At 43.3% G+C, this 15396-nt stretch overlaps 1 protein-coding gene across 1 annotated transcript in view; it reads right to left on the minus strand.

Annotated features, from left to right (window-relative positions):
* The window catches only part of prkcab (protein kinase C, alpha, b), a 337435-nt gene that overhangs the window by 207637 nt on the left and 114402 nt on the right, over window positions 1-15396 (minus strand). Inside the window, 1 exon segment of the mRNA XM_080724767.1 lies at window positions 2105-2187. Within this exon segment, the coding sequence (XP_080580893.1) occupies window positions 2105-2187 (83 nt within the window).

Raw genomic sequence — 15396 nt, forward strand, 5'->3', positions numbered from 1 at the left:
TAAGTGTCCAAATATATTCCAAATATTAGCAAATCATCTCGCGGCACCCCTTGACTGCCGTCACGGCACCCCTGGACTGCCGTCACGGCACCCCAGGGTGCCCCGTCACCCACTTTGAAAACCCCTGCTGTAGAAGGAAGGGTTTTCTCGGGTTGACAATCTAACCAGGCGGCGCGGCCCAATCGGGAGCGGCATAATCCAGCATGAACCAATCGCCAAAGAGTCTCACTTTTGCTATGCCTCCAACTCAGCACTCTCGGCTGCACTGACAGAGGGCTTTCAGACTGAATAATGCAGTGAAACTAAATGAAGATTCAGGCTGAGTGACAGCCTAGTATGTTATAACTATTCACACCAGAAATGCAGTACACTGATTGCATGTCTTATGCTAATGTTAACAATGTGTTCCACATCAACTTGGTTATTGATAACATGTTGTTGTCTCCACCAGCCGAAGGCATGGGGGAGAGTATGTTTTCCCCTCCGTCCGTCCGCCCGTCCGTGCGTGCGTCCGTGTGTGCGTCCTCGCAGTTTACAGTTACTGAATTTCCCCCTTGGGATAATAAAGGTATCTATCTATCTATCTATCTATCTATCTATCTATCTATCTATCTATCTATAGTTTGTTACCACGTTGGCCCAGTCGCTGCCAAAATGAGCACACACACTCCCTGGATGCAAATTCAGAACCTCTGACCCACATTTTTCAAATGGGCCTGTTCTAGCGCCACCATGAGGCCGATGTTCGCAAAACACATTTCTGTACACTACTCTTACAGATTTTGTCCAAAAATCCTACAAATCCCTACAAAACCCTAACCCTTAGCTTCCAAAGTTTGCAGGATTGCTCCGTTTTTGAACAAAATGCCTCAAATCATCAACGCAGCTTGCGATTACCGTGACATTTGCCACACATATTCCCACTATGTCAAGGAACAAATGCTACCCTTTTCACATTGGCCTGTTATAGCGCCACCAGCAGGTAGACTTTAGCAAAACACATTTTTGGAACAAAATGCCTCAAATCATGCATGCAGTGTCCGATTGCCATGAAAGGTCTAAGGTGAAGAACATATGCCACCCTTTTTACATTGGCCATACAGTAGCACCACCAGGACGCCTGGCCTGGTGGAGACCTGTGCTCGGAAGAGCACTGCTTCTAGTTAGCTTTCTTTTTACACTTACTTACACTATAGTTCTTTCCTAACTTTATAGAGTAATATTTTATAGAGTAATCCAGAAATAGAAAGTCCACTGAGACCAGTGGAGGAGTGGAGCAAGCTTGTGCCCATATATGGCCTTATAACATATTCAGGGATCTCCAAATATGGGCATAAAAGGGACAAGGTAAAAAATAGAGATATCCAGGCAGGCAGACAGATACAGAGATGTCCATATATGGGCACAAAAGGGACACAGACAGCCAGACGGTTACAACAGGTGACAGCGGGTATAACAGGCAGTGCATCGTTCCCAAGTTGGCACCAGTCGAGTAAATGATTGCCATCATAGATTGCGAGCTACAGTAGCTTTGCGTTTCCTCCCAAAGCAATTCAAAATGTACAATCTCAGGTACAAGCAGGAAATACATCGATACAATAAGCAAGATAATAAGCAAGATAATACGTCAACCACAAATGCATAGGAATATCAATCTAGAAAACAATAACGTAGGCAGAGCAAAGACTGATCAAGCTCAATCTCAACTCAACTCCATCTTACAGGACTGGACTTGAAAACACTAGACAATATTCTCCTGCCTTTTGGCTTTGTGCATTCCTTGCATAACAAACAAAGCAATGAGAAGGTTGCATGTGTAGCACGTCATTTGAGAGCTTACATTCTGTGTCTTCATAAGCAAAAGCAACGGGGCCATTGTGAAGATCAAAGTCCTGGGGCACAGGTGATGAGTGGTTCAGTGCAAAGTGTGTGTGTGTGTGTGTGTGTGTGTGTGTGTGTGTGTGTGTGTGTGTGTGTGTGTGTGTGTGTGCGCGTGTGCGTGTGTGTGTGTGTGTGTGTGTGTGTGTGTGTGTGTGTGTGTGTGTGTGTGTGTGTGTGTGTGCGCGTGTGCGTGTGCGTGTGCATGTGTGTAGTATTAACTCACGTCTGTGTCGGGCCCCTTGTCGGCTCCAGGGCAGGAGAAGGTGACGAACTCATGGCAGCGTTTATGAACCACGAAACAGCACACTGTGGGGGGGGGGGGGGGGGGGGGGGGGGGAGAGAGAGAGAGAGAGAGAGAGAGAGAGAGAGAGAGAGAGAGAGAGAGAGAGAGAGAGAGAGACCTTTTAACCACACCTTTATTAATTGGTCACTTTGGTCACGCTTATAAAAATCTCAGGACATTCTACAGCATATGAGTAAGAGGTATCAAAACAAATACATTAGATTTAAAAACATTTTTTTTCCCTCCTTAAAAAGTCAAGACCAACGATTCTTGCTCAATACTGCACGGAAATAACACACCTCTTACTTGCAATCGAGTTCTCTAGTCTAGCTTCACAACACTGTGGAAAGAAATAACACACCTGGGTTTGATATAAACTGATTCAAGGTGTAGGTTATAGTCTCATACCACAGCAATTAAAGGGAAACCAGCCAATCAGAATGAAGGAATGGAACTAGCCGTTTTAGAATGGGGATCGAACCCCGACCTCGCAGTCTCAGGGCGGGCACTCTAACCCGAGGCCACTGAGCTGGTTTTTCATAAGATAGTTTTCTCTATATTGCAAACGTAACACAGCTCTGTGTCTTCACACAATGAACTCCTCATGCATCATGGTGAGGAAGCAGGCCCTGGGGGCATGTGGGCAGTGTAGTTCCTACCGCCCAGACGGTTGTAGTCCTTAGAGACGTTATCGTCAGGATGTTGTGATTAATTAGCACGGCCTTTGTTTCAGCAGCCTAATGGCCCCAAGCACACACAGATATGGAGCTTTGGAAATGTGAAGCAGCTTACACACGACACACATCCTCATGGGTGTGTGCAGGGGCGTCACAAGGGGGGGGGGGGGGGGGGGGGGGACTGAGTTACTAGGGCCCAAGGTGGAGGGGCCTTAAATAGTAGATACAAGTAGCAAAAAGTAGTGAAAATAGCCGATCCACAACCCACTGCTGCACTGAACTGTAGTCCCACCGGAAACATAACAGAAACACAATAGCTCAGACAAAGTCATTCGAGCGGCATATTCTTGCTATACGTGTATAGTTTAAGAAAACGTTTGACAACATCATGGAGGTAACACCAACAACACCAGAGAAAGACAAAATAACGCCCCCAAAAAATATTGAGAGGAGACTTAACGCTTCCAGTAGGACATGTTATTGTTACTGCACCAAGGGAGCGGTTGCGTCACATCCGCTTTATCTCGCACTCATCGTTTCTATTTCCGTGCCCCAGACTGTATGCCGGGAGCATTTACAAATCGCGGAGGCAACAGTCTGGCCACGCGAGACTACTGTCCTATCAATAAAGGCATAAAAGCCCAAAACATATAGCCTATTTTATATTTAAAAAAAGCTAGGTACTATTTCACTTGACGCATTGCGTCTGATATTTTTGCTACCTTTGAAAAGTTTTTTTTTTCCTTTTAAGTGAAAAGTAGCGTGGTTAATTGCGTCTTTAGGGAAAAGCTTGTGACTAAATAATAACTACATTGGAATGCCTTTCTTTATCCAAGGCTCTTTACAGAGATTGTGCATTACACTCAACCATTCACACACATTCATACACCGATGGCAGAGGAAACCATGCAGGGCACCAACCTGCTCACCGGGAGCAACAAGGGGTTCAGAGTCTTGCTCAAGGACTCTTCCACACTCGAGGCCACTCAAGCCAACAAAAGGTGTGACTCTGATGTTTTATGGATCATACTTTTAGCATAGTTGTATAATCGTAACATTGTAATCTTTGTGAACTGTTAATAAAGTATTCAATCAATCAATCAATCAATCAATCAATCAATCAATCAATCAATCCACCCGACAGCGACAACATGCACAGGCAGCTCATAGTGTAGCTGCACAGAGCGGTGGACACTCTACACAGTCCAAGGACACATTCTGACATTTACTGTATGCCATGGGGACAGAGTGACACATATGCACACACACACACACACACACACACACACACACACACACACACACACACACACACACACACACACACACACACACACACACACACACACCAATAAAGCTGCGACCTTCGAGATGACAATAGGCCTGTTCACAATGGGAGAGGAGAGGAGAGGAGAGGAGAGGAGAGGAGAGGAGAGGAGAGGAATGGAGAGGAGAGGAGAGGAGAGGAGAGGAGAGGAGAGGAGAGGAGAGGAGAGGAGAGGAGAGGAGAGGAGAGGGAGAGGTCCTACTGTACTGTATTTCTTCCTAGCAGTAACATTAATGTGTCAAACTCCCCCAGGATTGTGTCTGAGTAGTAATTATACAGCCAGCACCGATGGATAATTGTAACCGTGTGCGTGTGTGTGTGTGTGTGTGTGTGTGCGTGTGTGTGTGTGTGTGTGGGTGTGGGTGTGTGTGTGCGTGTGCGTGTGCGTGTGTGCGTTAACGAAAAAGTCATCAAGTCGACTGAGTCGACTTTATTACACAAGTCAACTCCCACCAGAGAAAGTCGAAAGTCGAAGTTGAAAAAAATATCCTTTGTATTTTTTTCTATCATTATTTTTGCTCCATGTGTGCGTCTGTATAGCATTCAAACAGTATAGGATTGCTTATTGTCAAGGATGGAATGATCCAATATTACAGTGCTACATTACATTTGGTATAACATGGTTCTATTGTGAAAATAGCAGATCTACATGCTCACAACGAGGCGTTGTGAGCATGTAGATCGGCTAGTTTCACAATGTCTGCCTCTATATATTTCACAATTTGGACAATGTTTAATTTGTCGTTTTAGAGGTTTTAAAAAGTCCTTAAATTGGCAATTTAGAAATGTGAAGATATACCCTCTATATACTTAAAAACGGTATAAAATAATTGCGGGGTCGTGTGTGATGTAAATGTCGATAAAGTCGACTTCAACTCAACTTTTTACTGATAGTCCACTTGCCAGAATCTGAACCCTGGCATATTGAGTACACCAAGGTTTTATGTTAGAAATGTTGAGTAAGGGTCCCCAGCATGTAGAAACTGCCGGATGCTAACTTGCATATGTTGAGCAATTTTCATAATTTGCATAATTCGATTTAGCATAATCCCCCATACTAATGGATAATATGTCAAAAACTGATTGGCCGATTTTAACAATATTGGAGTGGTTTTGGGGGTTATTGAGGATGCTGAATCCATTTCTGACATTTTCTAAATTCAAAATGGCCGTTTTAAACCGGAAATGGCCATATACCAACTTAAAGTGGGATGATTTTGATACTTTTTTGTTGATTTTGATTATGAATTAAATTATAAATGTGGTTATTTATATGCTTATACATTATCTGCATTTCAAAAGCCAAATATAGACAATCCACACAAATTATTAGAACACTGACTGCCACAATAGCCTACCAGAAATAGCCACTTTATCATTTGGAAAATCAACAAAAAAGTATCAAAATCACCCAACTTAAAGTTGGTATAAGGCCATTTCTGGTTTAAAACGGCCATTTTGAATTTAGAAAATGGATTCAGCATCCTCAATAACCCCCAAAACCACTCCAATATTGTTCAAATCGGCCAATCAGTTTTTGACATATTATCCATTATTATAGGGGATTATGCTAATTAAAGCGAATTATGCAAATTATGCAAATTGCTCAACATATGCAAGTTAGCATCCGGCAGTTTCTACATGATGGGGACCCTTACTCAACATTTATAACATAAAACATTGGTGTACTCAATATGTCCGGGTTCACAATGGGGCTCTATGGGCTGGCAAGTAGACTATGAGTCGAGTCGACTTGCAAAAATCACAAGTCGTTACTGCCCTAATGTGCGTGTGCATTTGGTATTAAAGGTACTGTGAGTGACTTCCCCCATGAAGCAAGTGTTAAAAACAGATGCAAAATGCATTTTTTCCAAAGGTTTCTTTCCCTGTTTTGCCTTTCACATGTTTATGGAGAATGGAGCGTATTCTTGCAGAAACCTGCAAATGCTATTCTCCTTTATTTAATGTGAGTTCCTGACTAAAACTTTATTTAATGTGAGTTCCTGACTAAAACTTTATTTAATGTGAGTTCCTGACTAAAACTTTATTTAATGTGAGTTCCTGACTAAAACTTTATTTAATGTGAGTTCCTGACTAAAACTTTATTTAATGTGAGTTCCTGACTAAAACTTTATTTAATGTGAGTTCCTGACTAAAACTTTATTTAATGTGAGTTCCTGACTAAAACTTTATTTAATGTGAGTGTTCCTGACTAAAACTTTATTTAATGTGAGTGTTCCTGACTAAAACTTTATTTAATGTGAGTGTTCCTGACTAAAACTTTATTTAATGTGAGTTCCTGACTAAAACTTTATTTAATGTGAGTTCCTGACTAAAACTTTATTTAATGTGAGTTCCTGACTAAAACTTTATTTAATGTGAGTGTTCCTGACTAAAACTTTATTTAATGTGAGTGTTCCTGACTAAAACTTTATTTAATGTGAGTGTTCCTGACTAAAACTTTATTTAATGTGAGTGTTCCTGACTAAAACTTTTTTTAATGTGAGTGTTCCTGACTAAAACTGCATTTTATTTAATGTGAGTGTTCCTGACTAAAACTGCATTTTTCACCACATTTCCGGCAGAGCAGGTCTCTTATTCTGACCTTAAAGTCCAAATTAATAATACAAAAAAAAAACACGCAAAAAAAGTATTGCATGACTTCACAGATTCAAGCCTTTTTCTTGAGCTTTAGGGCCTGTGAATCCCCAACTAACATATATCGTCGTTGTCCAAAACCGCTTGTTTTGTATTTATCATTTTAAAAATGATTTAAACTAGTGAAAACAGCTGCTTGTAGATCTGCTGTTTGCACTACTTTTTGTGCGACGGCCTTATGTGATGAAGCAGGGCTTTACTTTTTGCGAAAACATTTACAAATTTGAAACTTGGAGATACGAGGTTTCTGCACGACAGTGACGATATACTAGTTACTTACTACTTTGTAACCAGAGCCAGTAAAACACACACAGCACAAACAAACAAACAAACAAACAAACAGTGCTGTTTGTGCTCAGCGAGAAGCTTTCCTTCAGCAAAACAATCTATTTCCTTTACATAATCACTGTGCAGGAGACGCTTCCAAACACAACACAGCTACAGGCCACTGGGTTTACACACACACACGCGTGCACACGCACGTGCACACACCAGGCACGTGCACACATAGACATCAAAGGGGGCTTGGGCCCCTGCCCTTTTATCCCTTTGTAAAAAGTGCCATCTCCTCCAGACCATGAATGCAGTTTTTACTATGGTGAAAGAAATGCAAATGCCCCCTCTTTCCATATGCCATACCTGAAGGCAACATTCAAGAAAATTACCTTGTCCAAACTCTCCTGAACTGGAATGCAGCATCTCATGATGAAAGAATTATTGAAAATTGCGCTGCGACGCGTTGTGAGCTTGAAGGTCTGCTATTTTCAATATTTTCACCAAAAGGCCCTTTTAGAAATTTCAGCCCCTGCCTCTCTAACATTCTCTGCACGTCCCTGGCACACACACACACACACACACACACACACACACACACACACACACACACACACACACACACACACACACACACACACACACACACACACACACAGTCCCCACGGCTGTTTTTATATTACATTCAATCACTGGCAGCCTTGGTGGCTTGTGTGCGTGCGTGCGTGCGTGCGTGCGTGCGTGCGTGCGTGCGTGCGTGCGTGCGTGCGTGCGTGCGTGCGTGCGTGCGTGCGTGTGGATCAATCAGCTCACAGCACAGAGGTGGATCAGGGCTTTCCTTCCAGTTAGCACAGGAAACACGCTGATCCTTCCACCCTCAGTCATGAATTAAACATCATGTGTTCACACACAATAAACACACACACCATCCAGGGGTGTCACACCAAATTCTGGGCCGTGGGTACAAGGATTTACTGTGGGGCCCCTGTGCTTTAACAATTGAAAAATAGCAGATCTACAAGCTCGCAGCGCGGCACCGAGTGCCGCGCTGCGAGCTTGTAGCTATTTTCTGCTATTTTTGAAAAATCGTGAAAATCTTTGAATATTTCAAATCCTTCTAAGGTTTTTTGAAGAAAGAAAACCCTATGTTTCTATGTCAGTGGTGCTCAAACCTTTTCATGTGTATTTGGCCATGGACCCCCCCATTTCCAATACTCAATACTTTTACTTCTACTCCACTACATCTATGAGGCAACTGTATACAACTGTCCATTCCAGTATTCTTAATAGGGCTCACTTATAGTCCGATAGTCAAGAAGCAGGTTACTTTTTGTAGTTTTTAAAGGAATCAGTTTTATTTCTAACATATCATCGACTTGGAACTAATAAAACTCTGTGTCTGCTCCCTGAATGACAGCTCATTAGTGAACATCCTCCTGTAACAGCATGTCTTCACAGTGTCAGCATGCACTTCAGTCTGGGTACACATACAGTTAGTATCGTATGATGTTATTTTAACGGCTTCGGGGGTTCTAGCACAAAAGAAGCGACGAGGCTGCATGATCACACAAATTGATCAGCTGTTTGAAAATATTTGAAATATTATGAGTATTTTCTTAACCCTTTCCAAGCCACGGGGAGCCCCTTAATATTAAAACCGGAATATACCGGACATCTGAGCAAGGAGTCTCAGCCGCGCCGTCTTTTACCGTACTATGTCATTAAAACCAAAATAAATGATTTTTATCCGAAAATCGGCGATCGTCTAACCTTCCCTAGTCACCGCTCGTCCATCGATAGCTCATGGCTGCTCTAAGATGAAGCAGAAGTGACGTCAGCTCCATTCCTTCTTCAGCCTTCCTTGCACCCATCGACCGTTCAGTCATACCTGGACCATATGCTTGGATTATAAGCACACGGATCGCGCACGCGATACGCACGGGGAGACGATGCCTTGGCCAAAACCTCCACTTTATCCCAATGGAGATCCAGATATTCATGGTGAGCAAACCCCGTGAGTTTGAAAAAAAACAAAAAAAACAACGTCGCAGTACAAAAAGGAGGGGTGGCGGGCTCATGTTTATAAACATAATATTATGTCTCAGATCATAATACAATAATAGAAATGTCACGGCTAATCTACCAACAACCATTCTATTTCGGCTGGCAAACTGTTAAACATTTTAACTACACAAATCTTGTATTGGGTGTCCCTGGCACAAAATAGTTTAGGATATATATATGAATTTGAGGGAGTCCACACACACAGATACATGCACGCCCACACACACACACACACACACACACACACACACACACTATTTTCAAATGGCCGAAATGTAGTGGTTATTAATGTGTGTTTTGCAATACTAATCGATCTACAAAATAACTATTGGTTTTCAAATAAATGTAGTGGAGTAAAAGTGCAACATTTGCCTCTGAGGTGCAGTGGAGTAGAAGTGAAAGTATTTGAAAATTGGAAATATGCTACTCCAGTAATGTACAAAATACCTCAAAATTGTATTGTTAAGTGTACTTACTGCATTAAATGTGCTTTAGTTGCTTTCCACCACTGGTGCACACACACAAACACACGACTGGGAAATGTTCAGAGTGTGGAGGATGCTTGAAGAGAGAGCATTCATTAGATGGGTTCAGAGGAGAGGCATGGTGTTCTTATCCCGCTCAACGCTCAAAGTCACAAACTGCAAAAGAATTGTGTGTGTGTGCGTGCGTGCGTGCGTGCGTGCGTGCGTGCGTGCGTGCGTGCGTGCGTGCGTGCGTGCGTGTGCGTGTGCGTGTGTGCGTGTGCGTAAGTGCGCGCACGCGCAAGTCTGTGTGCCATTAGCTCTGATAACGACAACCATAGCAAAAAGCAAGGATCAAAGGTAGAGCGAACGCTCCATCAGATAGATAGATTGTTGTGCGAGTCAGAGAAACATGAAGCCTGGATAGCAAACCTTCAAAACATGAAGCCTGGATAACAAATCTTCAAAACGTGATCCCTGGATCAAAGATGTCCTCCAAGCAACAAACAGCAGAGTGACTGATTGACTCCCAGTGTTATTCTGTTGTTGATGTGTTTTCTTTTCTTTCACTTAAAGGGGTTGTTCACCCAAACAAAGACCCTATGAAGCTTCGATTTGTTTTGTTTTTGTTGCATTCCTAAGCCAAGCGGAAAGATGTGAACAACAGTGAACAACAGTTCAAAGTTCAGTTCACACATTTTTAAAATGAACTGGTTCAGTCCAAGAGGGTGATAGCAAGAGGGCGGAACAGACCCATACTTCCCGTTTCACAAAGGTGGATAGTCTGGATACCTTTTTAGGAGGCGGAGTCATGTTTGGAGTCTATTCATTTACAATGAGAGCGCTAACGTGAACACAGAGCAAAATAATATTTCAGAAGCTATGGTCACTGAACTAAATATTGGACCCGATCTTCACAAACCACATAATACTAGTAAGACACCCGAGGGTGGAATGCGACCTCAGGGTGACATGCAACCTCGCCCTAAAGGGCGAGGTCGCGCCAATTCTTGACAATCTGGCCAACCACAGCGTTTCTCTGACGATTCTAGTTGTTGTCATTCTGGGGGGAGTTTGTTCATGTTTTTGTGAGGGTATCAACCCTAGGAGACACGGGGAGAACACGCAAACTCCACACAGAAAGGCCCTATCGCTCACACCCTAGGTTCGGATGGCGATAGGGCCTTTCTGTGTGGAGTTTGCCTAAACATGGAGATGTGGTACAGAAGGACTCATATATGGGCATAAAAAGTATGTCATGTGACATCACTTCCTGTACAGACAGTCAGACAGACAGCCATTGACTCCGACCTAACAATGGCTACTGTCTATGACGGTAGTCCCATATGACATGATGTACTAGACCAGGGGTCCTCAAATACAAATCTTGAAGGTCCAGAAATATTTTTTTGAAACAGGTCCGGGTCCGAAAAAAAAAAGGCGAAGGCGAAATAAGGCGGATACATTTATACAGTATGTACTGTATGTATGTATGTTTATTTTATAATCATTAGAATTGTTTATTTTAATTATTATTATTATTATTTGGAACTTTGGAAATCTCAGTTGGAACTGTTACCCCTGCTACCCGATGCTGGATAAGCGGTTGAAGATGGATGGATGGATGAATGGATAATTATTTATGCATGTAGAGTAGGCTACATTATTTACATTTATTGTGTAGCAATAAAACACTGGCTTATAGTTTAATTATTGGAAACTAAAGAGCATGAATGCAATATTAGGCTTGTCGTTCAGAATGGAAAATAAAGTGAAACTTAGCGTGAGGGGGAGAGGATTACTTGACATTCAGTTGACACACGTACTGCACAAGCCAGACTGTGCTGGTTGCCTATGTCAAATGGCCAGTCAAATCAGGGTCAACGAGTCATAGTTATTAACCTAACACAGCCTAGGATAGCTGGCAATAATATGCGACGACTGTATGTTAAAGACGCATGATCACGCATCGCGAGTTTCGCGACCATTTCTCGTCTAATGCAAGCAGTTGGAGCCTTACATCGTGGATATTAATGTGTTGCTGTTGTCCTCTCCAATTGAACAGCCAAAGGTAGAAGATCTCTAAGTTATTAATCCAGTGGGAGCAATGGTTTCCAAGAGGTTTTAGCAACTTTTTCAGGCAGCGAGCGGCATGAGTGTGGAGAGGGGAGGGGAGGGGGGAGCAGCATGGAGAGCGCTGCTTCGGAGGGAAGGAAAACCTTTGATCTACAAGCCCACAGCACGTTGCACCCGCTACGCTTTGTGGGCTTGCAAATTGGCGTAGGGGTGTGTCTTGTGAGCCTGTGTATGTATGTGTTTGAGCGAATGAGCACATACACACCCACGCACACACAAACACAAATCACACACAGTCAGTCCGATCGTCAGATACAACTGTGCGTGCGGGCCTCGGTCCGGACGGAGGTGCGCCTGGGTCCGGACATGGACCGCGGTCCGCCTATTGAGGACCCCTGTACTAGACTATCTCCATATATAGTGTTATCCACATCTCCATGTTAGGACTCATATATGGGCATAAAAAGTATGTCATGTGACATCACTTCCGGTACAGACAGTCAGCCATTGACTCCGGATTAACAATGGCTACTGTCTATGACGGTAGTCCCATATGACATATTGGACTAGACTATCTCCATATATAGTGTTATCCACATCTCCATGTTTAGACAGCCAATGACTCCGGCCTAACAATGGCTACTTTCTATGACGGTAGTCCCATATGACATGATGGACTGGACTATCTCCATATATAGTGTTATCCACATTTCGTGTAGCCGCCCTGTACAGGAGGTGATGTCACAACTCGCTGACATCACACTGACATCACAGAGGATACGGACGGTCACGAGGATACGGAAGGAAGGAAGGACACTCAAGCGACACGGTTCTTCAGAGTATATGCGACCTTCGGTCGCAATAACAAAATTGTCATACTAAAGTGGCTTTTTTCAGCGACACAACAAAGGAGAAAATCAACTTTATTATCGTCTTTAGCTGTCCCAGCAACACACTCTCGCGGGATCTATAGCACCAGTAAACACACTCTCGCGGGATCTATAGCACCAGTAAACAGATCTATAGCACCAGTAAACAGATCTATAGCACCAGTAAACAGATCTATAGCACCAGTAAACAGATCTATAGCACCAGTAAACAGATCTATAGCACCAGTAAACAGGACGTGCGCGAGATTTGCCGTCAGAGACGGCGCCCACTTAGGAGGCTTTTTGTAGGTTTTGTGTACTCTAGCACTCTAGTGGATCCAATGAGGTTGAGCTATCTTCATAAATTAAATATCTTTGGTTCAGTTCATAGTTATTATTCAACATTTTGAACTAAAAGTTCATTGATGAACTGATGACCTGGTAGAGCAGCACAAATCAGAGTAGAGTGCGCATTGATTCATCGGAGCCTGGAGCGATGAATCATAGTCTAATCAAATATGGAACAAACATAATGTCAACAATGAACGAGACACAAAAACAAACTGCTCTCATTAGTGTTCACTTTGAGTCAGATGTGCAGTCAAACGCGCCACGCACGTACAACCACTACTAACAACATCAATAGAAAGGAACATAAACATCTAATGATGAAACAGATGAAGTGCATGAGTCACTGCAGTGGAATATGAATCACATTCTGATACAAAACACAGTACAGTACAGTACAGTACAGTACAGTACAGCACAGTACAGTACAGTACAGTACAGTACAGTACAGCACAGTACAGTACAGTACAGTACAGTATGATTGGAGCCTTCCTTCTGCCTCGTATGGTTTACTCACGGTCCTGTAGGTACTAGGGCATTAACGACTTGTGAATTTTGCAAGTCGACTCGACTCAGTAAAACGTTGAGTCGAAGTCGACTTTATCGTTTGATGAAGTCATCAGATCACACAGAACCCCCCAATTATTTTGGGGGGTCCCCAGATGATTAACTTAATGTGCAACCATTGTTTTCTCACTCAACTGTAAACAAACCAACATAAAGTTTAAGTGTATAGAGGGTATCTGCACATTTCTAAAACATTTCTTTTTTAAGCCTAGAACCAAGCCATCCAGGATGGCAGTGAATCATGACCATAAAACCTTTGATCCTATGTGAAAACACATTTTAATATTACATTATTTGATATACATTACTACATTTAATAACTACCCTTTGTTTAGTGATTTTCAAAATGTTCTTTTCATAGAAACAAAGGTTTTATGGTCATGATTCACTGCCATCCTGGATGTCTTGGTTCTAGGCTTAACATAATTGTTATAAATATTTTCATCAAAGTCTATGAGGAAAATGAACGGGAGATTTTTTTGTGGGACCAGTAAACCACGCCCACTGCGATGCTCTAAAGTAAAATCTCTTTCTTTTGAGCAGCTCCAACATCGGGCTTTGTCCGGGGTTCTGAAGTGTGGCCTAGATCTGGCCTACATCTGTGTCTACATCTGGCCTACATCTGACCTACATCTGGTCTACATCTGACCTACATCTGGCCTTCATCATCTGGTCTACATCATCTGGTCTACATCTGGCCTACACCATCTGGTCTATATCATCTGGTCTACACCATCTGGTCTATATCATCTGGTCTACATCATCTGGTCTATATCATCTGGTCTACATCATCTGGTCTACATCTGGCCTACACCATCTGGTCTATATCACCTGGTCTACATCTGGCCTACATCATCTGGTCTACATCTGGCCTACATCATCTGGTCTACATCTGGCCTACATCATCTGGTCTACATCTGGTCTACATCTGGCCTATATCATCTGGTCTACATCTGGCCTATATCATCTGGTCTACATCTGGTCTACATCTGGCCTATATCATCTGGTCTACATCTGGTCTACATCTGGCCTATATCATCTGGTCTACATCTACATCTGGCCTATATCATCTGGTCTACATCTGACCTACATCTGGTCTACATCTGGTCTACATCATCTGGTCTACATCTGGCCTACATCTTGGAACAAAGTGCTCTTTTTGTACGTTTGTTGTACGCCCAGGGTCCCATTGGCTAAGCTTCGCGGGGGACGCTTAATTAAATGAACTGATAAACAGCACCGCTCGCTCACTTCACACAAGGTGTGATTTTTTATATAATATCTCCCTAACAATCCTTGCAGTGTGTGTGTGTGTGTGTGTGTGTGTGTGTGTAGTTGTAGCATGCTGTACCAAGGTCAAGATGTTTGAGTCTGCAAGCCTGTGCAGCAGAAAGTGTAACGCACACACGCACATGCGTGCGCACACACATACTGTAGACACACACACAGACTATACCATTGTACAGCAGCCTAGTTCTATTTTATTGCTGATTAATGATGCTCGACTGTGTGCGTGCGTGCGTGCGCATGCTTGCGCGTGCGTGTGTGTGTGTGTGTGTGTGCGTGCGTGCGTGCGTCAGTGTGTGTGTGTGTGTGTGTGGTGGGGGTTCTCTCTGACTGTGCAGGGATAATTGGTCTGGTTGATCTGTGTTCGCCCACGCCTCTCCCTGCAGGGTGCTCTGTGTGTGTGTGTGTGTGTGTGTGTGTGTGTGTGTGTGTGTGTGTGTGTGCGTGCGCGTGTGTGCGTGTGTGTGGTGATGGATAGCAGAGATGAAATGAAAGGTGGTCTGTTCTTATTAGCACCCCTCAGCTCAGCTCACCACGCACGCACGCACGCACGCACGCACGCACGCACGCACGCACGCACGCACGCACGCACGCACGCACGCACGCACGCACGCACGCACGC

The sequence above is a fragment of the Nannobrachium achirus genome (genome assembly GCF_963921795.1).
Source record: "Nannobrachium achirus genome assembly, chromosome: 4".
NCBI lineage: Eukaryota > Metazoa > Chordata > Actinopteri > Myctophiformes > Myctophidae > Nannobrachium > Nannobrachium achirus.